General features: G+C 60.0%; 3 protein-coding genes across 20 annotated transcripts; 2 read left to right on the top strand and 1 right to left on the bottom strand.

The window, feature by feature from the left end:
• The first annotated feature begins 175 nt into the window (after positions 1-175).
• Positions 176-1,640, top strand: QTRT1 (queuine tRNA-ribosyltransferase catalytic subunit 1). Its single transcript, XM_080608807.1, is given in 8 exon segments — positions 176-887; positions 889-924; positions 1,012-1,033; positions 1,036-1,077; positions 1,080-1,119; positions 1,223-1,307; positions 1,411-1,512; positions 1,514-1,640. Coding segments are annotated over 8 exon segments (1,032 nt in total). The 5' UTR covers positions 176-233; the 3' UTR covers positions 1,565-1,640.
• A 3,905-nt stretch (positions 1,641-5,545) lies between these two features.
• On the top strand, positions 5,546-7,543 carry LOC308186685 (beta-1,3-galactosyltransferase 1-like). The gene is given in 3 exon segments (XM_080608797.1): positions 5,546-6,329; positions 6,332-6,415; positions 6,417-7,543. Coding segments are annotated over 3 exon segments (1,143 nt in total). The 5' UTR covers positions 5,546-5,969; the 3' UTR covers positions 7,116-7,543.
• A 2,790-nt stretch (positions 7,544-10,333) lies between these two features.
• ILF3 (interleukin enhancer binding factor 3) lies at positions 10,334-26,371 on the bottom strand. 18 transcript variants are annotated; one of them, XM_080608810.1, is made up of 20 exons: positions 26,228-26,371; positions 22,852-22,967; positions 22,391-22,617; positions 21,935-22,115; positions 21,475-21,622; positions 20,035-20,126; positions 19,517-19,612; positions 19,104-19,215; positions 18,531-18,628; positions 18,029-18,140; positions 17,822-17,932; positions 17,307-17,506; positions 16,942-17,112; positions 16,531-16,668; positions 16,145-16,321; positions 15,752-15,905; positions 15,531-15,584; positions 11,758-12,117; positions 11,180-11,308; positions 10,334-11,006 (listed from the first exon to the last, which is right to left on the bottom strand). In XM_080608810.1, the coding sequence occupies exons 2-20, from the start codon at positions 22,852-22,854 to the stop codon at positions 10,873-10,875; spliced, it is 2,697 nt and encodes an 898-aa protein (XP_080464936.1). In that variant the 5' UTR covers positions 22,855-22,967; positions 26,228-26,371; the 3' UTR covers positions 10,334-10,872. The 18 variants fall into 18 exon arrangements, with proteins under 18 accessions (XP_080464936.1, XP_080464945.1, XP_080464951.1 ...); XM_080608819.1 differs by having other exon boundaries at positions 17,804-17,932; positions 26,228-26,369; XM_080608825.1 differs by having other exon boundaries at positions 11,189-11,308; positions 17,804-17,932; positions 26,228-26,369.
• Positions 26,372-26,615: the final 244 nt, after the last annotated feature.

Raw genomic sequence — 26,615 nt, 5'->3', positions numbered from 1 at the left:
TGGGGCAGGATGTGGGGCGGGATCTGTGGGGCAGGATGTGGGGCAGGATCCATGGATCAGGATGTGGGGCAGGATATGGGGCGGGATCTGTGGGGTGGGATCTGTGGGGCGGGATGTGGGACAGGATCCATGGATCAGGATTGTGGGGCAGGATCCGTGGGGCGGATCCGTGGGACAGGATCCATGGATCAGGATGTGGGTCAGGATCCGTGGGGCGGGATCCGGGAGGCAGGATGTGGGTCAGGATCTGTGGGGCAGGATCCATGGATCAGGATGTGGGGCAGGATCCATGGGGCAGGATCTGTGGGGCGGGATCTGTGGGAGGGATCTGTGGGGCAGGATGTGGGACAGGATCCATGGATCAGGATGTGGGGTGGGATCCGTGGGACGGGATCTGTGGGACAGGATCCATGGATCAGGATGTGGGGCAGGATCCGTGGGGCGGGATCCGGGAGGCAGGATGTGGGTCAGGATCTGTGGGGCAGGATCCATGGATCAGGATGTGGGGCAGGATCTATGGGGCAGGATCTATGGGGCAGGATCCGGGGCAGGATCCATGGGGCAGGATCCATGGGGCGGCATCTGTGGAGCAGGATGTGGGGTGGGATCCGTGGGCAGGATCCGTGGGACAGGATCCATGGATCAGGATGTGGGCCAGGATCTATGGGCAGGATGTGGGACGGGATCCATGGATCAGGATGTGGGGCGGGATCCATGGGGCAGGATCTACCGGTCAGGATCCATGGAGCAGGATGTGGGGCAGGATCCGTGGGGCGGGATCCGTGGGGCAGGATCTATGGGGCAGGATCCGTGGGGCGCGCGCTCAGCCCCGCTCCCCCCCCCGCAGCTACGCCACCGACCTGGTGGTCTGCGTCGCCTGGGGCTGCGGACATGTTCGACTGCGTCTTCCCCACGCGGACGGCGGTAAGGGGCAAAAGGGGGGGGGGGGGTGCGTGGGGGGGGCTTTTAGGGTCGGGGGGCCCCCCCCCAAATACCGTGCCCCCCCCGCAGCGTTTCGGCTCGGCCCTGGTGCCCTGGGCTCGCTGCAGCTGAAGAGCAAGCAGTTCGCCAAGGATTTCCGCCCATCGACGAGCGGTGCGGCTGCCCGACGTGCCGCCGGTGCGTTTTTTTTGGGGGGGGGATTTGGGGGTCCCGGGGATTTTTTTTTGGAGGGGGGGGGGGCCACAAAATGACCCCCCCCCCCCCATCGTTCCCCACGCAGGCACAGCCGCGCGTACCTCCACGCGCTGCTCCGCAGCGACCCGGCCGCCCTGCACCACCTCACCGTGCACAACATCGCCTACCAGGTTTTGGGGCAAAAAAGGGGCAAAAAAAAACCAAAAAGGGGGGGGGGGGGGGGCTGCGTTACCCCCCCCCCAAAAAAAAAAAACTCAACCTTTTCCCCTGCAGCTCGACCTGATGCGGGCCGTGCGGGAGAGCATCGTGGCGCGGCGCTTCCCCGACTTCGTGCGGGATTTCATGCGCGCCCGCTACGGGGGCCCCGAGCGCTGCCCCCCCCTGGGCCCTGCACGCGCTGGCGGCCGTCGGCATCGCCCTGGACTGAGGGGGCTGCGCCCCCCCCCCCCGTTTTATTCCGGATTTGGGGGTTTTATAGAATTTTTGCGGTTTTTTTTATATTACGAGTGTGGTTCGGTTTGTATTTTTAATGGGTCTGGGGGGGGGCATAAAATGGGTCGGGGGGGGCACAAATGGGTCGGGGGTGGAAGCATAAATGAGCCTGGGGGGGATACAAATGGGTGGGGGGGGGCATAAGTGGGTCGGGGGGGGCATAAATGGGTCTGGGGGGGGGCATAAATGAGCCTGGGGGGGGACACAAATGGGTCGGGGGGGTACACAAATGGGTCTGGGGGTCACAAATGGGTATGGGGGGGCATAAATGGTCGGGGGGGCACAAATGGGTCTGGGGGGGCACAAATGAGCCTGGGTGATACAAATGGGTCTGGGGGGGGAGGAACAAATGGCCTGAGGGGGACACAATGGGTCTGGGGGGCACAAATGGTCGGGGGGGAGGGACACAAATGGGTCGGGGGGGGCATAAGTGGGTCTGGGGGGGGGCACAAATGGGTCTGGGGGGGGGCATAAATGAGCCTGGGGGGGGACACAAATGGGTCGGGGGGGGGGGGGGCATAAGTGGGTCTGGGGGGGAAGCATAAATGAGCCGGGGGGGGGGTACAAATGGGTCGGGGGGGGGGGACATAAATGTCCTGGGGGGGGACACAAATGGTCTGGGTGGGTCACAAATGGGTCTGGGGGGGCACAAATGGGTCTGGGGGAAGCATAAATGAGCCGGGGGGGGATACAAATGGGTGGGGGGGGACATAAATGGTGGGGGGGGGGCACAAATGGGTTTGGGGGTGGCATAAATGAGTCGGGGGGGGACACAAATGGGTCGGGGGGGCATAAATGGGTTTGGGGGTGGCATAAATGGCCTGGGGGGGACACAAGTGGGTCTGGGGGGGGAAGCATAAATGAGCCGGGGGGGGGATACAAATGGGTCGGGGGGGCATAAATGGTCGGAGGGCACACAAATGGGTCGGGGGGGGGGCATAAGTGGGTCTGGGGGAGGGGGGGAAGCATAATGAGCTGGGGGGGGATACAAATGTGTCGGGGGGGGGGCATAAATGGCCTTGGGGGGACACAAATGGGTCTGGGGGGGGCACAAAGGGGTCAGAGGATCATAAATGAGTCGGGGGGGGCACACACGAGTCTGTGATTCCCCCCCCCCGCAGAACGGGGTGGGGGCTGCAGCGGGGCAGCCCCATAGCCGGGCACTTACTGGGGGGGGGGGGGGCTCTGCCCCAGAATAACTGAGGGGGGGGGGCGTTAGGAGGGGACAGGGCTTAAATAGGGCGGGGGGGGGTGCAGGTGGGGCCGTTTGGGGTGATTGGAGGGGGTGAGACCCCCCCCCCCCCCGTAGGGTCCCACCGGGACGGGGTCCCCGACGCCCCCAGCAGCCGGTGCCCCCCCCACGTCCACCCCCAGGACCCCAGCCCCGGAGCCCCCCCCCGCCCGGAGCCCCCCCAGAGCCCGTCCCAAACCTCAGATCCACCCCCGCAGCCCCTGGATCCCAGCCCAGATCCCCCCCCCCGACCCCAAATCCCCCCCCCAGCCCCCAGCTCCCACTCCAATGCCCCAGATCCCCCCCAAATCTCCCCCCCAGACCCCACCTGAGACCCCAGATCCCCCCCCCGAAACCCCAAATCCCCCCCCTCAGCCCCCCCCCAGACCCCAAATCCCCCCCCCCCAGACCCTACCTGAGACCCCAGATCCCCCCCCCAAACCCAGATTCCCCCCCCCAGCCCCCACCTGAGACCCCAGATCCCCCCCCAAACCCCAAATCCCCCCCCCAGACCCCACCTGAGACCCCAGATCCCCCCCCAAAACCCCAAATCCCCCCCCTCAGCCCCTCCCAAACCCCAAATCCCCCCCAGCCCCCACCTGAGACCCCAGATCCCCCCCAAACCCCAAATCCCCCCCTCAGCCCCCCCCAAACCCCAAATCCCCCCCCCAGACCCCACCTGAGACCCCAGATCCCCCCCCAAACCCCAAATCCCCCCCCTCAGCCCCTCCCAAACCCCAAATCCCCCCCCCGACCCCACCTGAGACCCCAGATCCCTCCCCAAACCCCAAATCCCCCCCCTCAGCCCCCCCCAAACCCCAAATCCCCCCCGTCAGCCCCCCCCAGCCCCCCCAGCCCCAATCCCCAGCGGATCCCAAGCTGGATCCCGGCCCCCCCCCCCCGCAGCCCCTGCCCCCCCCCGCCCCCCCCCCGGCCCCCCCGCCCCGCCGTGCGTCACCCCAGGGCGCCGAGGAAGTTTGTGCACGGGGTGGGGTGGGGGGGGGGTGGCCACGGCTGCGTCACCCCCGGGACAAATCAGTGCCGCCGGGCACCGCGGCCACACCGGCAGCGGGACCGCAGGTGAGCACTGGGAGCACTGGGAGCACTGGGAGCTGCACTGGGATGAACTGGGAGCACTGGGAGGACCGGGAGCTGCGCTGGGATGAACTGGGAGCGCTGGGAGCTTCACCTGGATGAATTAGGAGCGCTGGGAGCTGCGCCTGGGGTGAACTGGGAGTGCTGGGAGCTGCAATTGGGATGAACTGGGAGCACTGGGAGGACTGGGAGCTGTAGCTGGGATGAACTGGGAGCACTGGGACAGACTGGTCAGGGCTGGGAGCTGCACCTGGGATGGAATGGGCAGGACTGGGAGTTGTAGCTGGGGGTGAACTGGGAAGACTGGGGATGAACTGGGAGGACTGGGGTGAACTGGGAGGACTGGGGGTGAACTGGGAGGACTGGGGTGGACTGGGAACTGCACCTGGGGTATACTGGGAGGACTGGGACAGGCTGGTAAGGCTCAGGAGCTGCACCCCTGAGGGAACTGGGAGAACTGGGGAAAGTCAGGCAGGGCAGGCAGCAGCATCCAGATGGAACTGGGATGAACTGGGAAGGAATGAGTGCCGTACCCAGGGGAACTGGGACAAACTGGGCTGAGCGCCGCACCTGAATGTGAACTGGGTGAACTGGGGTGAACTGGGTGACCTGGGCAGGGCCGGAAGCCGCAGCACGAGGAGCCCTTGGGGGAAACTGGGCAGAAGTGGGGTGAAACGGGCAGGGCTGGGAGCTGCACCCCGGGGGGGGGGGGGGGAACTGGGAGAACTGGGAGAACTGGGAGGACTGGGTACTGGGCCGAGCGCTGAAGCCCTGGGGGTGAACTGGGACCAACTGGGCAGGGCTGGGAGCTGCTCCTCGGAGCCCCAGGGCAGGGCCGAGCCCCTCGTGACCCCCCCCCGCCCCCCAGCCCCATTCCTGCCCCCCTGGGCCCCCCCAGCCCCCGCCCTTCGCCCCGGCCCCAGCCCAGCCCGGCGGACCCTGACCCCGGTGGGGAGAGGTGGGGCAGGGACGGGAACGGGGCTGGGGCAGGAGGTGGGGGGCAGGAGGTGGGGGGCAGGAGGTGGGGGGCAGGAGACGGGGGGCAGGAGACGGGGGGCAGGAGATGGGGGGCAGGAGACGGGGGGCAGGAGACGGGGGGCAGGAGACGGGGGGCAGGAGGTGGGGGGCAGGAGGTGGGGGGCAGGAGACGGGGCGCAGGAGATGGGGGGCAGGAGGTGGGGGGCAGGAGACGGGGGGCAGGAGGTGGGGGGCAGGAGGTGGGGGGGCTGGGGACAGGGCTGGGGACATGGCTGGGGATATGGGGACGGGGGACAGCCGGGGGGACATGGGGTTGGGGTTGGGGATGGGGACAGGGAGGGCGATGTGGGGCAGGAGATGTGGGGCTGGGGACAGGGGGACGGGGCTGGGGACGTGGGGTCAAGAACGGGGACGGGCATGGGGACAGGGCTGGGGATATGGGGCCGGGGGGGATATGGGGTTAGGGTTGGGGACAGGGAGGGCGATATGGGGCAGGAGCTAGGGGGATGGGGACGTGGGGATAGGGATACGGGGATGGGGACGGAGCTGGGGATATGGGGCTGGGGATGGATACGGGGTGGGGACACGGGGCTGGGGACAGGGACGGGGCAGGGGCCACGGCAGCCCCCGCCGCGCCGTGCTTGCGTTGGCCCCCTCCCACGGGAGCGAGCGGCCGCGCTGCCTTATCGCTGCCGGCGCCGCTTATCAGCGCTCGGCCCAGCGGCCAACAAAGCCCCAGGGAGGCCGGGGCGAGGGGACGGGGAGGGGGGCAGAGCGAGGGGCCCCCGGCTCTGCAGGAAGGGCTGGGGGCGAGTTTTTGGGTGGGCGAGGGGCGAGTTTTCGGGTGGGCGAGGGGCGAGCCTTCGGGTGGGCGAGGGGGCGAGCCCTTGGGTGCACGAAGAGCAAACCCGGTGGCGGCCGAGGCGTCGCGTCCAAGCCGTTGTTTCTCTCCCCCCCTTCCTCCCAGGACCCTTCCCACCGCCGCCGCCGCCACCGGGACCCCCGCCCGCCCCTCCCCGGCCCCCGGCAGCAAACGATGAGGTTCCCGCTGCTGCCGCGCGCGCTCCTGCTGCCCGCCCTGCTCTCGCTGGCGCTGCTGGGGGTGCGGGTGCAGCAGCGCTTCGCCGGGGAGCCCTTCACCGATGGACCCGATGGACCCGGTGTACCCGGTGTACCTGGTGGACCCGGTGTACTTGGTGGACCCGGTGTGTCTGGTGGACCCCGTGGACCCGGCGGACCCAGCGTGCCCGGCGCCATCCGCGCCGCGGCGTTCCAATGGCAAGCGTCATCGTCGTCGTCATCGGTCAACGGCACGGCCAAGCCGCCCCCCACCCGGCACCCGCTGCAGCCCCCCTACCCCTACCCGTACCGCTTCCTCCTCAACGAGCCCCAACAAGTGCCGGGGAGCGGGCGCCCTTCCTGGTGCTGCTGGTGGCGACGGAGCCGGCGGACACGGCGGGCAGGAGCGCCATCCGGCAGACCGTGGGGGAACGAGAGCTCGGTGCCCGGCGTCTCCGTCCTGCGGCTCTTCCTCACCGGCGTGCACCCGGTGTTCGGGGGGCCGCTGCGGCGGGTGCTGGAGGAGGAGAGCGCGCTGCACCGCGACATCCTCCAGCAGGACTTCCTGGACACCTACCACAACCTGACGCTGAAGACGCTGATGGGCATGGAGTGGGTCAGCAGGCACTGCCCCGACGCCGCCTACGTGGTGAAGGCCGACCGCGACGTCTTCCTCAACCTGCCCTACCTGGTGCGGCGGCTCCTGCAGCCCCAGCTGCCCCCCAAGCGCGACTTCATGACGGGCTACATCTACCGCGACACGGGGCCGCTGCGCAGCAAGGCCTACAAGTGGTACGTGCCCCGCCAGGTCTACCCCAACGACACCTACCCGCCCTACTGCGGCGGGCCGGCCTACGTCCTCTCCGGGGACCTGGCGGTCAAGGTGTACGCGGTGGCGCAGACCCTGCCGCTCTTGAACATGGAGGACTCCTTCGTGGGCGTCTGCCTGCACGCGCTGGGCCTCAGCGTCACCAGCAGCCCCTGGGGCGCCTTCAACATGCACCGCCTGCCCTACGACAAGTGCAGGTTCTCCAAGCTGGTCATGGTCCACCACTACCAGCCCGAGGAGGTGCTCACGCTCTGGCCCCACTTCCAGGGGGCCAACGTGACGTGTCCCCCCTAGGGGACGGCCGCCCCGCGCCGCGCCGCCCCGGTTTTGCACACCCCCGACCCCGACTTTTTGGCCAGTGTCCGGCCCCCGAGCGGCCGCTCGGGGCCGTTTCAAAAAACCTCGGGGCCAACCCCCCCTCCCTCGCCCCCCCACCCCCCCAAAATCCCTAACGGGGAGGTTTTCTCCCCAATTTGAGCCATGCAGCAGGAGCCCGGGTCTGTGGGGCCGGTTCCTCCGCTTCGTTATTTCAGACGTTCGTTACTGTGCTCACCTCGGAGCCGAGTCTGCCGGGCTCGGCGGTCGGGCTGCTCCCTTGAGCCAGGGAACCCCGCGGCCCAAAAAGCTGTGCCCCCCCCCCCCCCCCCTTAAATTATGGTTTTGTTTTGTCCGTCGTTGGTCTGTTTGTAATAAAAGGGCTGGAGCTGAGCCGCCCGAACCGAGCCTGCCCAACGCCTCCTCGTCGCTCCGGGCACCGTGACGGCGCTGGGGGCACCTCGCTGATGGGGTTGGGAGCGCTGCAATGGGGCTGGGGGTGTCACAATGGGGCCAGGGGCATCACAATGGGGCTGAGGGCACCATAATGGGGCTGGGGGCATCACAATGGGGCTGGGGGCATCACAATGGGGCTGGGGGCACCATAATGGGGCTGGGGGGCATCATAATGGGGCTGGGGGCACCATAATGGGGCTGGGGGCACCATAATGGGGCTGGGGGCATCATAATGGGGCTGGGGGCATCACAATGGGGCTGGGGGCACCATAATGGGGCTGGGAGTATCATAATGGGGCTGGGGGCACCATAATGGGGCTGGGGGGCACCATAATGGGGCTGGGGCATCATAATGGGGCTGGGGCACCATAATGGGGCTGAGGGCACCATAATGGGGCTGGGAGTATCATAATGGGGCTGGGGGCATCACAATGGGGCTGGGAGTATCATAGTGGGGCTGGGGGCACCATAATGGGGCTGGGGGCACCATAATGGGGCTGGGAGCATCATAATGGGGCTGGGGGGCATCACAATGGGGCTGGGAGTATCATAGTGGGGCTGGGGGCACCATAATGGGGCTGGGAGCATCATAATGGGGCTGGGGGCATCACAATGGGGCTGGGAGTATCATAGTGGGGCTGGGGGCACCATAATGGGGCTGGGGGCATCATAATGGGGCTGGGGGCACCATAATGGGGCTGGGGGTTGTCACAATGGGGGTGAGGGCACCATAATGGGGCTGGGAGCATCACAGTGGGGCTGGGAGAACCATAACGGGGCTGGAGGCATCACAATAGGGCTGGGGGCACCATAATGGGGCTGGGGGCACCATAATGGGGCTGGGGGCATCATAATGGGGCTGAGGACATCACAGTGGGGCTGGGGGCATCACAGTGGGGCTGGGGCACCATAATTGGGGCTGGGGGCATCATAATGGGGCTGAGGACATCACAGTGGGGCTGGGGGCATCACAGTGGGGCTGGGGGCACCATAATGGGGCTGGGGGGGGCACCATAATGGGGCTGGGGGCATCACAATGGGGCTGAGGACATCACAGTGGGGCTGGGGGGCATCACAGTGGGGCTGGGGGCACCATAATGGGGCTGGGGCATCATAATGGGGCTGGGGGTGTCACAGTGGGGCTGGGAGCACCATAATGGGGCTGGGGGCACCTTGATGATGCATCACAGCGGGGCTGGGGGCACCTCGGCGGGGGCGGGAGCATCCCGATGGGGCCGCTCCATCCGTTCCTGGCCTCCAGCGCTCTCCCCGGCCCCCCCCCCCCCGGGGACTCTGAGCCCCCACCCCTGCTGTTACGCGGGTGCTCCCGTCGCGCTCCTGGCGCCGCCGTCGCCGCCCCGGCCCCGGTTTGCTCAAGGTATTGACATAGCTGGGGCTCAAACAAGCGTGGCCGGAGGCGGCCGTGGGGCGGCCGTGGGGCGGCCGTGGGGTGCGGCCGGGCCCCGGCTCCATTCGGGAGGGAACGGGGTGCGGGGGGGGGTGCCAGCAACGCAAAAATCTCCGCCCGCGATAGCGCAGGGCGGGTTTGCAAACAGGCGGCAAGAACGAGGCCGGGTGCCGCCAAGGGGACCGCGGCGCCACGGGGAGGGTTTGGCCAACCCCCCCCCGGCCCCAAGCCGGTCGATAAGTTCGTTGGCTAATTATCCTCCCGTCCGGGGTAATCATTAGGTGCGCTAATGAAGGGGAGGATGGCGCGGGAGGACGTGGCGGTGGTTGCCCCCGACTTGGGTTCCTCCGGCTCCGCCGCCCGACCCCGGGCAAGGCGAAGGAGCCCTCGCTGTTGATTTTGGCTGCCGGGACCGAGCGGGTGGCACCGAGCCAGGGGAAAAAAAAAGAGGAGGAGGAGGAGGAGGTGCTGGAGGCACCAGGAGCGCTCCCCCAAATTCCCTTTTTCCACCCCAAAACTTCGGGTGCCGGCTCCCGCACCCGGCTGGATGCGTTTTGGGGAGCCCCCCCCCCCCCCGGCCCTCTGCCGTGGACGCGTTTTGGGGAGCGGCAGCCCCGGCCCCGCGCCGTCGCTTTGCCCACGTAGGCAGCCTCGGCCCCAGGAAGCGCCGCTGCACCTTCCCCTCGGTGAAACCGCAGCCTTTTTTTTTTTTTTTTTATTGCTTTTTTGGCGTGCTTTTTGTTTTCTCGAAAGTCCCGATTGCCGTCGAGCTCGCGGGAAGCGCAGGGAGTGGCGAGGACCGCGCGTACCGGGAAGTGCCCGGCGGCGCACGCCCCAAATCTCTCACCTTGAACCCGGAACAGTGGAAGAAACGCCCCCCCCCTCATCGTCCTCAAATTCCCCGTCCCACCGTGGAACGTGAGCTGTCCGGCACGTGGCACTGGGCGTCACCGCGCCGTGACAGCTCCGGCCGGCCCCGGGCAGGTGAGGAGCAGGCGGCGTTTCTGGCACGGGTTTAGAGGCATTAATTCAGCCTTGTAATTTATTCGCTGTAATTCGGCCTTGCCCAAGGCTGGCTCTTCGCGCCCCGGTGCCGCCTGACATTTGGCAGAGGCACCGGCGAACCCCGGCCCCCGGGGGGACCTAAATCGGCGCGTGGCTCAGAGCTCAAACCAGCAGCCGCCGCACGAAGGCGAACGAGGGAACCCGAGCCCAGAGACACGGCTGGGTTTAGGGGGGGGGAAAAAAAAACCTCTTGCACCCAGGGCCGACGCAGCCCAGGGGCTGCTGCAGCGGCCGGCGACGTAAAACCAGGCGCTCGGAGACGAAGCCGTCAAGAGTTTGTGTTTATTTGTCTACATTCAGCTTAATCCAGGTGTACTGCCTGAACAATTCAGGCATACAAAACCCACTCTTTCCCACTGGTTTTTAAAATAAAATCTTCACTTATAAAACTGAAACACTAAAGCATTAAAATACAGAAAGCTCGTTTAACTCACTTCACGAAAGCATTAACAGATGACATATCCCTTATCTATTTAAAGCCATACTGTGTTAACACGTCAACGTCAATTTTAAATAGAAAAAGGATACCGAAATCGTATTAACTCAAAAACCCTATTTAGACAAAGTCGTAATGGCAACTAACAAACCATTAAATACATAGATGCCCAAAATACAGCTAAGTATGGAATTACAGGTACTCAACCATTAGTGACCGGTATCACAAAGAGCACTGCAACATGGAAACGGGGGGGGGAGAGGGAAGGGGGGGGTTTACATGTTTACTGTGATGCAATAAAACTGAATATTCAAAGGGTGCGCAAGTGCGGGAGGTAACAAAACTCCACACCCACGGAGGAAGGGGCTGCTTTATCTGTACTGGTAATTCATGCTGTGATCGTTTCTGCCGTAGCCGCCTTGCGATGCCTGGTAGGAGCTGGGGGGGCCGCTGTAATTTTGGCCGGAGCCTGGGGAGTTGTAGTTGGACTGCGAGGAATATCCACCTGCGGAGGGAGGGGAGAGGGAAAGGAGGTCGCTGAGGGTCACGCCGCACCGCAAGAGCTCCTCCAACGCCGCGGGACGGGATTTCGGGACGTGCCGCGAGGCAAAGCCCGCCGCCTCCTCCGCGCCCCGACGCGCGCGGGGAAAGGACCGCGGGGCAGCGTTTCGTACTGACCTTGCTTACCTTGGTACGAGGACCCTCCGCCCCCAGATCCTCCCCCATAGCCACCGTGTGAACCAGTGTTGTACGAGGCACCTCCGGAGTAGTTGTTCCCTCCGCCGCCGCGGCCGCTGTTGCCGTAACCTGGAAGGGAGCCGGGGCTGAGCGCGGGCTGCAGCTCCGCCTGCAGGACGCCCAGCGGTCCCGACTGCTATCGGTGGCCATCCCGACTGCTCTCAGTGGCCATCCCGACTCCTGTCGGTGGCCATCCCGACTCCCATCGGCGGCCAAAGGGACGGTTGCCCCTCAAGGATGGAAGCGTACGCCTGCCTGGTTGTCCCAAGCCACCCGAGCCGACCCCGCGGGTTCCCCGTTCGCCCCCCAAAAGGCAGGAGCAGCCTCTCGGGAAGGAGCAGAGAGCAACCCGAGGAGGAGCTGATCTCATTTGACGGCAAAACGACCTAAACCCGAGCGCTTTAAGCGTGCCGATCGCTCCGATGCGCCCACCGGACGGGACCGAGGGGCTGGCGCGTCCCTTTTGTGGTTATCTTATCCCACCTCGCTCCCCACCAACCCAAGCACCCGGCACTCACTGAATTTGCTCTCGTAGTTGTAGTCGGAGCCGCCGCCGCCCGGCGAGTTGTAGGAATTGGAGTAGGAGGAGTAGTTGCCTTGACCGTGGTTGTACCCTTTCTGCTTGCCTTGCGGCGGGCCGTAGTTACTGTACTGGTTTTGGTTGTACGACTGCTGCTGCTGCCCCTGGTGGGACTGATAACCCGACCCGTAGGAGGGTTTTTGCTGTCCCCCGTGCTGCTGCTTCTTGCCGCCGTGCTTTGGGGGCACGGGCGAGTTGTAGTTGTCGCCGCCCTGGTAGTAGGAGCCGTACCCCGAGGAGCCGCCGCCTCCGCCGCCGCTCCCCGAGTTGGAGTGGCCGCCGTTGCTGTAGAATTGGCCTAAACAGAGAGAAGAGCGTCAGCCCCGGCCCCGCGGCGCTGCTCGGAAGGGCAGCCTCACGGCGCCAGGAGCTTTCAAGCCCGTGAAGGGCCCAGGAGCAGCTCGGTGAGAGACTCGGAGATGCTCCATGCAACCCAAGAGGCGTAACGCTCTACGGAAGCCATCGGCGTCGTACCGCCGTCCAGGCGCCCTTAGGTCTCACAGAGCGACGCCGAGCCGGCTCTCCCCCCGCCTTCGCTCCAGCACGACCCCCAGGCTGAGAACCAGGCTCAGGGCCACTACGGTTTCTTTTAACGCACGTCACAATGACCAACGGTTTTGACTTAAAAAGCTCTAAAAGGGTTTAAGGCCTGGTGCTCCACCCGCGTTTGAGACAAGCCAGCCGCCGGCGGCAGCTGACGCTCAGCCTCCACCGCCGAGAGACGCGGGGACGGGGAGGAAACTCGTTCCTCTAACGAGGAACTACGCCCCCGGCCGTGCATCTCGCCCTCCGACACCGAGTAAGGGTTGACGCGGCGGACGAGCAGCAACGATCCGAGCGGGATGAAGGCGGAGACCTCTCACCTCCAAAGCCTGGCACTACGCCACGACCTCGGACCCAAGGTTACCGAAAACCTCTAACGGCCCCAAATATTCCAGAAAGCCTGGATGCAACAGCGTAGCCAAGAGTTAGTGTTTTTCTTTTCTTTTATTTATCAAGAGTACTACAGTCAAGCTCTCGACTACCGAGCAAATTCTCTTCCCGCCCAACTGACGCAGGTTGAGCTCCAGCGCGCTCTTCGTGTTGGGCTGCGGGTGAGAAGACTTACTCTACCGGTCAGACTCGCCGTATCCAAAACTAACTTATTTCAAGGAATAAAAGCCACTAGAATCTAACTAAAAACCTGCACCAGTGTCTGTAACAGCATGTACGCCTCTGACGAGGAGAGGTTTCGCTAGCACCCCCTGCCAAACGCAAGAGAGGTGAGAATTTAGCTGAAAAGACACAAGGAGTCAAGCCTTGTGACCTCCGCGGTTCCACATTACCCTACGGGAACAACTCCTCCCGAAGGCGGGTGGGAGTTTGCTCCCCAAATTCGTTACGTGGTTGTGTTGTGAAGAGCTTCAAGGCACCTAGCTTTTATTTCTCAGGACTCCAGCTATCCTCGGAGTCGTTTGATCCATTCTTTGCTACCTCCTCCGCGCGGGAGCGAGACTTGCTACGCTACGCAAGACGTTTCCTCCTCCTCCGCAGACCTCGGCTCCGCGGCGTAGAAACGAGGCTCTGGCAATAAGTTTCTCTCCAGCCAAGAACGCCACAGCCGTGGCGAAACAGCTCGACGCTGAGATACCTCGCTCCATCCCTTGTGTTAAAATCCCGGGATTTGGTTCAAAGACACGTGGGAAGGCTGCGGGGACGTCTCCAGAGCGAGAGGTCAAGGGCTAAGACCTTTAAATTCGAGCTGCGGATGCTGGAGGTCAGTCTCTCCTGGCTAAGGAGCCGAAATTTCAGGAAATTGCAGAGTTTTATATCAACACTTCATATTTAACTATGAAGTTTCGGTGCCGTTTGGCATCCAATTGTTTTTGACTTCCCCTACATCAAAGCTAATGAATAAAAATATCCGATGCCCAAGTAGTTACTTTAACAAGTATCTGCTTTAAAAAAATGGCAGTTTTTCACTTCGTTCAGGACAGGATCTATTCCCTTGTATAAAAAGTCATTATTTTAAACAAGAGCTTTCTAAAAAAAAAAAAGGGAAAGGAGAGGGCATGCATCGTTATTACCATTTTTGAAAATACCCACTAAAAACCTTGGACTTTTTTTAATTTGTAAGCTGGTGCTTGGCGGGTTAGAGGTTTTTGTTTCGCTTTGCTTTTATTTAACTGGTTTCGTTACTGAGTGAACTCAGATGTTGCTGAGCCTCACAAGTCAAATGAACGCCACGGTGCAGGCTTTGCAGCTAAAAACAGTGACAAACAAAAAAAAAATACAGTCGTAAAACAAGCACTACAGCAAGAATAAAGGACCGGACACTTGGAATTCACCAGAGACTCGCGTCTCACCGACTGGCCAATTGCAGAGTTTCCTGCAGTTCCTAATTCCAGTGAAATTTAATCCTCCAGGTAATAAAAATACCTCGAGGGCGAGGTTCGCTGAAGTGCTTTAGGCCCTTTATGCTTGGCTCAAGAAAGCCCGTGTCCACGGAACGAAGGAACCCATGCATTTCCAGAAGTTAAAGACTAACATGTTCGCGCTAACTCCTAACGCCTGGATATTTATTGGATCAGTATTGGAAGCACAATTACAATACCTTTGAAAGTACACTAGCTACCAGCCACAAAAATCACATCCCTCAGCGTCAATCCACCAGCGTGTTACAAAGGATGTAGGATTAATGTTTAGCGCACACGATTCCACGTACAAGTCAACATTTTGCATGCTCAGAAAGCTGGGCTGTACTAGGTTCAGAGATGTTGAAAAGTCTTCCCAATATCAAGAGGCATGTACCCAGTTCCTGGGATTTATTAAAAGGCTCAAATTTTGTACAAAACCTGCTGTAAATTAAGACAAAGGTAGATTAAAACACTTCAGTATCTGTTTCTTAAAAATAAAGTAATGCTTTCCATAAAAAGCAAAGATGGGCTTTTTGCCTTTACGCTGAACAGAGCTGGCTTTGCAATTTGTGCCAAGTGCACAAAAAAAACGTTCTTGGATGGTTAGTTCCCCCTGTGGTGTACATCGATACGACCAAGTTCAAAGGCAAATCACAATAAAAACTGCCACTGTCTTAAGTTCTGCAGGCTAAGAGTGTTTCAGACAAGCTGCGGTGAAAAGCCACTGTTGAGAAACCCAGTGAAGCACAGGGACACAGCACGAACACTTTGGGTTTTGGAGTTCGAGAAAATTGGAGTAAAAAGCTGTTTTTTGTGCAATACTTTTAGATGCTCTAGGAAGACCCAAAATCATGATAGCCGTAGCAGTCTGTGAAAAAGTCACCTACAAAAGGGGGAGACAGAGCAGAGAAAAAAAATTAGAATTCTTTTGAAGATGGCAAAATGCGCCACATTTGAAAGTCATGTTTTAGATTTCTCTGCTCCTGTCACCCCCCAATGAAGGCTTCTTCTCAAGACCAATCGCCGTGCATTTTCAGGAAAATCACATTCAAAAGTGTGGCTGATAGCTTCGCATGGCTTAAAGCAGAGAAATTTAAAATATTCACAGTTTTAGAGGAAACGTGAAAGTCACCGGGATTCGAGTTTAACTTTTACACCAGCACAAAGGGCCGTCTTTCGTTAATTCTCATTCAAAAAAAAGAGAACCCTTTAAGACGGCTTCAGCGCGAGCACATCACCGCACGTCGCAACCCAGTTCAAGCCTCACACCCCCAGCAGATTGACGGGCACCACAAATTAAGAGAGGAACACTTACTGTAGCCCGCCGTCGCGGAATTGCCTCCGTAACCGTAGCTTCCATAGCCAGCACCTGAATCAAACAAAGCGGTTAAACACGAGGAAATCAAGGGCGCCGAAGCTTCGTTTCCTCACCGCGCCACGGGCCAGAGCACCGCCTGCTAGAGGAGGTTGATGCGCCGGCGGGCGGCCTGCGGCGGGTCTGGAAGGGACGGGCGGAGGACGCGCGCGGCGTCTCACCTGCGTTCATGTAGCCGCCGTGATTGCCGCCGAAGCCGCCCCGGCCCCGGCCGCGGCCTCGGATGTTGCCGCCTCTTCCGCGACCGCGCATGTTGGGCGGCGGGGGCACGTCGTTGTGCATGGGGCCTCCCATCCCGAAACCCGGGTTGTGCTGCTGGGAGGGGGGGAGGGAGAGGCCCGTCAGTACGAGGCTGGCCCCCGCGTCCCGCTGCCCCGCGCCCCAGGGTGGGGAACCCAGCGGGATTTCCGCTCCCTAATCCCGTCAGCAGATCCTTGGCTTCTCTCGAGACATCGTATTATTCCTCCTCCCACTAAAGAGATTAAAGCCGTCCAGCAGGAGGCAGAGGTACGAGAGAACCGACAGTTACACTACATGCAGCCAAATTTACTTACTTTTACTGCAAACTTGGGTCCTCCCCTGGCAGGCAGAGGGGCTCTTTTCTTCTTATTTTGCTCGATGGCAACGGGAGCATCCGGGAACAACTTCTCCAGCGCAGCCAGGGCGGCGTAGGCTTTCGCTACCTTTTTATTTGAGCCAGCTCCTTGGAATTTCTGCCCGTCAACCTCCACCTTGGGAAGGGAAGAAATCATCGCGTGTGAATGGAGAGGGCAGGAGCGGAGGGCGGGCAATTGTGAGAACACTCGGTAAAGTCTCCCACTTTTTACAGTGCCTGCAGGCAACTCCGACAGGCCCAGGGGATTTCTTCCCGAGGCCATCAAGTTACAGGTAACCGAGGTGGGATGGAAAGCGCAGAGAGAGGGCAAGGAAGCCACCTCACCTCCATCACGAAGCGCTTGTCGTGGCTGCCGCCCGTCTCCGAAATCAGCTCGTATTTCAGCCCGCGCCTCTTCTCGTTCAGCTCCATCACGGGATTCTTGCCGTGCTTCGTCAGAATTGGTCCCTGTTGTTTCACATTCTGAAAGCAGAGAGGCAGGGTTTTCTCGGGGCTTCGTCGCTAATGGACTAGGAATTGCTCCCAAAAGGCGCGCTCTGGACCGCTTCGGAGGTGGACAGGGCTGCGATAAGCTTGCCCGATGCTTTTCCCCCTCAAATTGTTTTGTCACACCGACTGAGCTCAACGCAGGCCCATTAAAACGACCCGTAGCTAAAAGGCGCTTCCTGGGATGTCCCCCCGACACCTCCCCGAGGAATCCGAGCGGCGCGTGTCGCCCTCTTGGGCTGCGCTCACCTCTGAGGTCTGATCCGAAGGAGGAGAAGCAGCACTGGGCGTAGAAACAGTTTCTACTACAGGAGGAGGAGCAACGACTACAGGTTTCTGTTCCGTTTCCTCGGCTGATTCGTCTCCTTTTCCAGATTCTTTGCCCTCCACTCCTGTGGGTAAACCCATATCTTGCAACACCTGGGGTGAGAAAAGCGGGAGAAGGGATTACTGCAGTGCACTTACCCCCGGCTCTCACGCGCCCTACGCATTTTTGGGTGAACGTCGAGAAGGTCGCTCGAGACCCCCCTTTGTTAATCGAGTGCCAGGCTTTTCCCAGCCAGGCTGCTTTCAATGAGAGCCCCTCGGCAGGGATTTCCACGCACGGCTCTTACCTTCACCGCCACGTGCAACTTGGCTGTCTTTTTGGAAGGTCCCGACGCCTCGAAGGTGCTGCCATCAATTTCCACCGACATCGTAAAGATGGGAGCATGAACAGGACCAGTTTGAGACACAAGTTTGTACTGGAGCCCAGGCTTTAGCTGGTTTAATTTCATCAGTGCGTTCATGGCCTGGGGAGGTTCAAGTTTCTCCTCTGAACAGAAAAACAGATTTTGCAGATGTTTGTCACCTCTTTAGAAGGAGCGTAACTGATTTCAGACAGCAAGTTCTGGTCTACCAGTTTTGGCCTTGGGAGCAATTAAGCTATACCGAGTAAAAATCTGACAGCGGCCAAGTTTTCTTTTCCCCCCCTTTTTATTTCCTAAATCCACACGCCCTACAACTCCCGTGTACAGCATCGCTCAAGATCAAACACCGGCAAGAGTTCTTCTCAAATCTGCCCCCCCCAGCTTAGCCTGAGAACAGCTTTCAGGTAGCCCTTTGTACCTACCTCTTGTTAACTCAATACCTTTTTTCTGAATCTTCTTTTTCTTCTTGCTCGGCGACTTCTCCTCTCCGTCCTCCTCCATGGGACGCTTCATTGGAGTGACAGCGTACGTTGTACTGGGAGGAATTTGGACTGTAACAATCGCAACAGAAGAGCTGAGTATTCCAGCAGGAACCTTACAGACACGTTGTTATTTCTTTTTTCTTATTATTTTTTCTTGTTACCTACCAGTATAGTCAACAGGGTTTTCGTTCTTTGGTTTCTTGGGCATTTTGGAAGGTAGGGGATCCATCCCCAAGACTTTGTGAAGCTGGCCAAAAGCAGCAAGTCTCAGAGCATGCTAGAAAGATTAAACGTATGTTACTGGGACGCACAAGTTGCCATAGCCATCTCTGTTCACTGCACAGTTTCAGACAGGAACATTCTGCCCACCCCTACACAAAAATCCTCATCAGTTTAAATAGGACTCTCCTTTGAATTTTGAAGTTCGACCCAAAATACGGGTCATGGTAGCAAGTCACTATTTAAAACCTGATACTTTGCTTCTGGTTGGCCAAGCTACAAATTCCTTATTGGTGTGGGACCCATTTGTAGTTCTTTTACTTGACTAGGTATTTAAAAAAGTTAACACCAACCTCCGTGAGGTTACTATACTACCATTAACCAATATGGAAGGTCAGAGTCAGTTGAACTGAGTAAGTTTTTGTAACATCTGTAGTCAAAACTATACCTGAGCACTCTGTGTGATATCTTCCCTTTGTTGTCTGTCTAGATGCCCAATAGCATCAGTGGCTTCTTTTTCACAAGGATCATAAATACCAGAACCATCTGAAGGCAGGAAACAAGGAAGATATGCAGAGAATTATCCTGGTGTTTCTAAAGAAACTAAACTAAGTATTCCCTTGGCATCAATCAACACTCATCCCTCGAAGAACACCGACTGACATGATCCATCCAATGTCCAACATTCTGAAACTCGCCTGGACTATTTTTACAAGCACAATTATCAGGGAAACTGGTGACGAAGCACTCAGAGAACCGGGCTTTACACTGGCGGGAGCCGGTACCTCCCTCTGCGGGGTTTAACGTCATGGGTCCATGGCTTTGAACACACGTGCCCTAAATAGCGGCAAGGTACAGTAGTACCCACGCACGCCGGGGGCTTTCTGAGCTTCGAGTCTAAGCTGTCTGCACGTAAAACACCGGACGTCTCAAACACGAGGCAACGCGACAGCGCGCCAAAGCTTCAACCGCGTTTCGCTTCGGCGTCCCTTTGAAATGGAAATGCAGAGAACCACCTAACCTGGCATAACGATCCCCGAGGCGAGGCATTCGAGAACCCTCCTCAGAGCCTCTCCGGCGCCCATGGGTCTGTTGGCGGTCCCGATGGACTTTTCGCACAGCAGCTCCAGAGGCTGAAAGAGATTTGGGGCGAGTGAGACGAGCCGACGCGCGCGCGCGCCTGCGTGGCGCGCTACGATCGCTGCGACTCCAGGAGCCGCCTGAAATTCACAGCGCGGACTGAAAACCAAAACAATTCACGACGTGGAAAGCCGACAGGCGTCTTTTTTAAGGGAGAAAAAAAAAAAAAAAAGACAGGAATTTCTGTCCTTGCAGCTAACTTCTGGAAACGGAGCACGTGCGGGCTGAACGGAGCCGGGCGCGGGTTTGGAGAAGCGGAACCAGAACCCCGAAGAAACAAAACGGGACAATTACCCATCCTCTCAGCGGTGCCCAGGTAGGGACCCGAGTACACAGATCTCTCAACACGCGTATGACTATGACGCACGACTTCAGACCGTTAGCCCTGGCCTAGAAGAGGAATCAGAAGCAGACACACATTCAATAGAAACCCCAAAACTGCTCGGTCGCAGACATTAACTTTTGCAGCGCTACTTTGTCAAGGGTAAACGGTATTCCACGTGGCAATTTTATAACTGGTGACAACAACTGGAGTGTACGAAGGCGACATTACTCTTAACACAAAGCAGCAGCTACGCATCTACTCGTTAAAAAAAGGTTCCTTTCCACCAACGCTTAATTTGCTTAAGTGCTTCTTTAGCAGCTGTACCGTTGACAGACGCTAAGTTCAGCACGTCTAACTATCGTCCAACGTTAAAGTATTTTAAGTAAAAAAGAAAAAAAAGAAAAAAAAGAAAAAAAAAAAGAAAGGTAGCCCGTTAAAGGTTTACAAATTTTCTACTTAAAGACAAATATAAGAACAAAATGCAAACCTGGAACCACTTGGCGTGTCGCAGTGACGCCAAGGCAGCAAGGCATTTCTGCCTGTCCAGAACGTCCGGGGAGTCGTTGACTGATAGCGTTTCTATTCGTGGATGGAATAAGAAGACAAGGCACAGTTTGACCAAGGGGGTTCTGTCAGGTGGAGAGGGGATGAGGCAGCTCCCTACGGGCAGCTGAGGCTCCCAAATGATCGTGATCTCGCTCCGTTACCTGGGTGGGTGGCCTGCAGTACGCTCGCCCCTTAGAAATTAAAACTGCAGAGGTGGTGGTGGTGGTGGTGGGGGGGGAGGTTCAATTATCGGGGACGGGCTAAAATCTGTTGTGCGAGGAAAGATTGGGGCGTAATGCTCCGTGGGAGAGGACCGAGATCCTTCCCGGCTCCAACGGAGTCGGAGCGCGTGAGGCCTGTGGTAGGCAGCGGGGGGGAATTTGATGTAAACCCCCGCTCCGAGCGTAGCTTTAGAGGAGGAGCCCGGGGGGAAGAGCTTTGCTAGGATCAAGGGAACCCCCTCCGCCCATAAGGCTTGACTGCCCCGGCCCCAACCCGTGACAGAGAGCGTCCTGTTGGTCAAAGGTCCAGCGTCCCTAAAATTGACAAACTAGAAGGCTTGGTAGACGAGGTCAGATATCAAAACCAAAGACAGTCAAGAGAGCACAAGAATATTTCCCGGTCTGTGCTGCAGCAAAACTGAAGATATGGTTTTCAAAGAGCTCAAAGTTGCCGACGACCAGGGTTTTAGATAAGGCTAGTGCACGGAGCAAGCGTTTGGGGGGCGCGAATTAAACGGCGCGATGCCTGCGACGCAGAACCGGTCGCAGCGAAAGCCACTCGAGTGCAAAAACGCCCGTGGATTCTTATTCCGAGAGAAATTTGAGGCCGAATGGGGAGGCTAACTTTATCCAAAACTCTGCATCACTTTCTGGAGTTCTGAACTTCAGCTGATGAAACAGCCGAGCAAGGAGACCCAGAGCACCTATCATTCTTGCTGCAACACAAACTGTTTATAACATCCAATCTCATTTACATGCAAGTCATCTAACGAGAAGCCTTCGATCTCTTTTTTTTTAAATGTATCCATTTATATTTTTTACGTCACTGTGCAGGCCACTTACATGGCTAGATACAAAAAAGATTAAATACAACAATATCACGTATTAGTGAACTAAAGGCCGAAGAAAAAAGGAAAAAATAAAAATAAATAAATAAAAGGAGCAAAATACCATTTGAAAGGTGCTACTCAGTTTCACAAAACTTGGTCCAAATAAACCACAACCACCATCTCATGAGGTTAGGGTTGCCTCGAGGAGTTTGGAATTTGCACAGAAATCATTTTTGCCACTTTGGATGAAACTGAAGAGCACGCTTTAACAACGAATTAGCGACAGAAGTGTTTCCAGACCGACTGTCGGCTGTTTTCAGTCTTCCATACCTCCAGCTAACTGTTTTTCCATTTCTTCTCTGACTACGGGCGACGTCAAGTGGATGGTCAGCGTCAACGGAGGCTCTTTTGTGTTCTTAATTACAATGGCAGCATCACCAACGGACTGGATTATTTCGTATTTGTCTTCGGTAATAGCCTGCAACAGAACGGGAGCGCTTAGTGCTCGTCTCGTTTCCTTCTGTGAGTGCTCCGAACGCCTTTTTCCGAGGGAAACCAAACCAAAAAAAAAGCACGAGGCGTGCACACAACATTTCAGCTAATAAAACGGAGTTCATTGAGAAAGTGATTCCAGGGCAACGCTACAGGTCTAACCGAAAACACGTTTCCAAGGCAGAACAAAGGAGGCCAAAACAGACGGGACGCCAGGTGTCTCTTTGTCCGTTTAAGACTTATTTTGCTCGTTCTGCTCCCTGCAACGAGCACGGAAAAACACAAAGGTCTTACTCACAGCAAGCTGTACGCCAAGATTGTCGGCCACTTTCTCCAGGAGGTCCGAAGTGGGCTTATCCTTGCACAGAAGGACTAGCTCGAGGTCCAAGTCCCCCTTCAGCAACAGGCCTTTCGCCACAAGCCCCACGCGCATCACTCCGCGGAGGGTCCTGGTCAGCTGCTCCGTGGCCTTCTGATCCCTGCAAAAGGACGCGGCACCATGGCAGCGGCCCCAAAACCAGAAAATCCCCCGCAGCAGCCGGGTAAGCGCAAGCGCTCAGCTGAAGCTCGGGGATCGCTCTGCGGAGCTCCATCAGGATGCACGAGCCCTGCTGCAGCGTTACCGCACCCGGGCAGGGAAAAATCGCTCGGTACCACGTTAGCCCCCAAATTAATCCCAAAGCCAAGGGGAACGGCGCCTCTCCCAGCTCCGGCAAGAGCGTTTTTACTAACCGAAACCCGCTCGATGCCTTACCCTCCTTCTTTGTTCTCCTCCTCAGCCGCTGTCTCCATGGCCTCTGTCTCCGGCTGCTCGCCGCCGACTTTCTCCTGCTCGTCGATCCAGTCGGACACGGCTTTGAGCGCCCGCTCCGTGTGGGACACCATGTTCTGCACCGCCTCCAGCTCCTCCTGCGTCGGGTAGACGGCCGAGTGCTTCGCCATCACGTGGCGGTCGTCGTTCACAAAGATACGCATTGGTCGCTGCAAGGGCGAGGCGAGGCGGTTTACAGAGTCATCCCAGAACCGTCTGGGGTGGAAGAGACCTCCGAGATCACCGAGCCCAACCCCACACTAACAAGCCCTCCACTAAACCACATCGCGAAGCTCTACACCCGAACGTCTTTTAAAGACCTCCGGGATTTAGCGCCAGGCCAAACCCAGAGGTTTTCTCTCCGAAGGCTGTGAGCTCTTCCCTTTTTTCAACTCTCCCCTTACCATTTTTGCCTCCGAGCGTCCCTCCGAGCGCTCCCGTCCCCGCGCGTCCGGCCCGAACGTGCTCGTTTAGATTCTCCCGCCGAAGAGCCCGTCCCGGTACCACACTTTTTGGTAACCTGAAAGGAGAAAAAGCCAATTAGCGAAGGGTTCTCGGCGGGACCGTCAGGCCTCACGACCTCGCCGAGCACCCGGAGAGCCGGCAGCGATCGCCACGGGCAGCAAGGAGGAGGATGAGAGCCGGTCGGCGGACACCGGGCTCCCTGCTCCCGATGATTTCTGCTCCCAGGGCCCGAGCAGGACCCGTGGCAGCAACCGACGCAGCCCTAAAGGACGTCACTGCGGCTCCTCGCACCCCGAAGGCTTTCCCGTTAACGGTGGAGTTTCGCAAAGCCTCCGCACGGGTTTCTGAAACGAAGCGCGACGAAGGCGAAGCGCCGACGCGCTCAGCAGCGGCTCGCGCTGGGAAAATTAACCGTTTCTGACGCGATTTGGCTATCAGCTCGCCTAATTCCACGAGGTTGCTGTCACCCGGTTACCGAGCTTCGCCGTGCCCAGCCTGGCGAGAGGCTGCTTGTAAAAAAATCCCGTTGCCGCCTCCTGGCTTTTTTTTTTTTTGACCCCAAATTCATCTGAAGGCTCCGCAGTAACCAAGCTGGATCCCCACCGAGGTCGATAGGAGGAATTCAGCGGCTGCGTAGCTCCTCCTCTTACTTTCCTTTAATTCCCCGGCAGGCGCGGTCCCGAAGTCAGCGCTCGCGTCTTGTCAAGCCCAGCAGGTGGAACCGAAACGACGGCCGCGCGTTTTGGGGCGAGAAACCTCCTTCGGAGGGAGACGGAACCCCGGAGGCTGAGCCCCCGCCGCAGCAGCTGGCTCCTTTTGGCAAAACCCGAGCGCTTCCATCCCCTGCTGCGGGCTCCCAGCAAAGGAAGAGCCGTGTCCTGCAGGACTCAGGGTTGCCTTCGGACGCGAGCAGCTCCCAAACGCCGTCCCGCACCCGCCAGGAGCGGCTTCGGCGCGCCGGTAGCGCTGCGGTTGCTGGATCCGTGGTCGTTCATTCGGAAATCCTTCCGCAAGGCCCCCGATTTACCGGGGGCGACGCGATCCCAGACGATCCTGCCCCGCAGCCAGCACCTCTGCCGGGTCCACGTCGGAACCGCCCCGTAAATCCGGCCACCGAAACCGCTGCCACGCGCGGCCCCGCCAGCATTTACCCCCGAACCTCACGTCTCTCCAAGTTTCCAGCAGGTTTCCCTCAAAATTAAACCCAGTGAGGCTCACTTTTCCTTTTCCCCCCCCCCCATCCCCGCTGGAAGCTGTACGGTTCGTCTGTCCCCAGGCTAGCCAGGAACTGCTGCTCGCGAGTCCACCACGAATCCAAACTCAGCGTTTTCTGGCAGGTGATACAAACCGCAGGGGAGCCCGACGGACCTCAACTTTCCAAAGCCATCCAAGATCCCGGAGCGATAACGAACTAGAGTGAATAATTAGCTGCCCAGGTGCTCGGCGCTTTATTAGAGCGGTGCCATTTTACCGGCGCTGTCCGCGCTACGACAACGCGCCGGGACGGAGCTCGCAGCCCCGCGGCGTCGGTTCCTTCCCAACCAGAGCCCGGGCTCAGGACCTGAAGGAATTTATGTAGGAATTTACCCACAAAACCGGGAGGAATCGGGAAAGCTCCTTGCCTCCAGCTGCCGCAGGTTTTCGGACTCGGCACGCGCAGAGGTTTCTAGGGCTCGGGAATCTCTCCGACTCCAGTCCCGCAAACACTTAGGCCCAGGGCGACTTTTTTGCTCCGAACCTGGACCCGAGGGTAATGAAACCCAGATGCCAGCACCCGCTGCGCGGGAAGGAGGAGGATTCCCAAACCTGCAGCGCCCCGCGCGCCTCCTCGCCTCGGTGGCGATCGGCTCGCGCCCCGCGGCGTTTGCACCCCCGACGGTTTTTACTCGGCCCTGCCGCTGCCCACGGGCGATTTTCTTCAAACTTCCTCGGTTTCTTCCCAGAAAATCAGCCGGGAGGCGAGCGAGGGAGGCGGCGCGGCAGCCGCTTCGGCCGTCAGAACGCGCCGCAGCGACTCGAGAGACGAGAGCGGCGCTGCCCGCGATGTCTGGGGACGGGCGTTACGGACGTTACCTCTCCTCGGGCAAGCTCCCAGCTCCGTTTTCCTCCCCCCAGAGCCCCCGGGGGAGCCGGGCCGGCAGCGTCGCGGGACTTGCGCCTCCTCGGGACACGAGCGCGCGAGCGAGCGGGTGGGCGAAGGACGCGCGGCCCCCGCCGCCGCTCCTCTCCTAGGGCCGAGAGCTTCGGGGATTAAAAGCGACGAAAGGCTCGGCCCAGCTCCTCGCCCCCACCCCCAATTTCGCCCCCCAAATTCTACCCCCCCCCCCAAGTTCCACCTCCGAAAACCCGGTGGGGATGGAGGGGGGGGGGGGTCAGCAAAGCCCGCGGGAAGGATGCCGGGGGTTCGGAGGAAAGTTGAACGCCGCGAGCCCTATTTTACGTGTTTTGGGGAGGAAACGGGTTTCTTTGGTTGTTTGTTTGTTTTTTTTTGGGGGGGGGGTTGCTGTATTCTTTTTGCTCCCCCCCCCCTTTGTGCTTTCAGCCGGTTTTGGAGCGGGGGAGACGGCGGCGGCGGGTAACGGGAAAGGGGGGGGGAGTTTTGGGGGTGGGGGCATGCGTGGGGCTGGGGGGGGTCAGTGTGGGGGGGTCTTTGGGGGGGGGAAGGGGATTAATGGGGGGGGGAGGGGGAAAAGGGGGGTGAAGGGGAGAAGGGGGGTGAAGGGGAAGAGGGGGGTGGGGAAAGGAGGGTGCTGGGGGGGAAGGGGGAGTTGGGGGGGGGGAAAGGGGTATTGGGGGGGGGAAGGGGGGGCGTTAAGGGACAAAGGGGGGGGGGCTGTCGGGGGGTGACCCCCGCCCCCCCCCGGGGGTCGCCGCCATTTGCAGGCGCGGGGAGAACAAAGCGCGGCGGGAACTCGGGGGAGGGGGGGGGGCTGCAAAAAGCCCCCCGCTCCCCCCCCCCCCCCCCCCATTTACCTCCTCCCCTTTAACCCTCCCCCCCCCGCAGCACCCCGGGGGGGTCTCCCCCCCCTCCCCCCCCTCCCCCCCAGGCCGCTGCCCCCCCCCCCCCCCCTCCCCTCCCTCCCCCGCTCACCGCCGGCCCAACGGCCGCCCGCCGCCATTTTGTCTCCCCAGCACAATGGGGCCGCGCGGGGCGGGAGGAGGAGGAGGAGGAGGAGGAAGGAGGAGGGAGGAAGGAGGCGGAGGCCAGGTCAACCCCCGGCACGGGCCCGGCACCGCCCCCCGCTGCCCCGGCCGGGCCCGGACCCACCCCCCACCCCCCCTTCCTCCTCCTCCCCCCTCCCAGTAGGGGCCTACCGGGCCTGGCGGGGAGGGGGGGGGAGGGCCTGGAGCGGCTCGGCCCGGCCCGGTTCGGCTCGGCCCGGCCCGGTTCGGGCTCCGACTGCAGCGCGGGGGGCGGAGCCGCCGCCGCCACCGCCGCCGCCGCCGGCGGGAGTGGAAGGGGGGGGGAGAGGGGAGGGGGGGAATAAACCGCGCCGAGGGGGGCGGGGGAGAGGGAACAGGGGGGTCACGTGACGCCGCCCGGGCTCTCCTCAGCCAATGGGAGGGGAAGGCGGGGAGGATTGGGGGGGGGGGGGGGGCGTGCGCGCCGCCGGTGCTGCGTGCGCGCCGCCGGGCTCCTCCCCCCCCCCCCCCTCCGAGGTGTGCGCAGGCGCGGGAAGGGCTCGCCTCAGTGGTGGGGGGG

The sequence above is a fragment of the Anser brachyrhynchus genome (genome assembly GCF_964034855.1).
Source record: "Anser brachyrhynchus genome assembly, contig: SCAFFOLD_369, whole genome shotgun sequence".
Classification (NCBI taxonomy): Eukaryota; Metazoa; Chordata; class Aves; order Anseriformes; family Anatidae; genus Anser; species Anser brachyrhynchus.
Note: the sequence above shows the minus strand (reverse complement) of the source record. Positions and strands in the feature narration are given on the sequence as shown.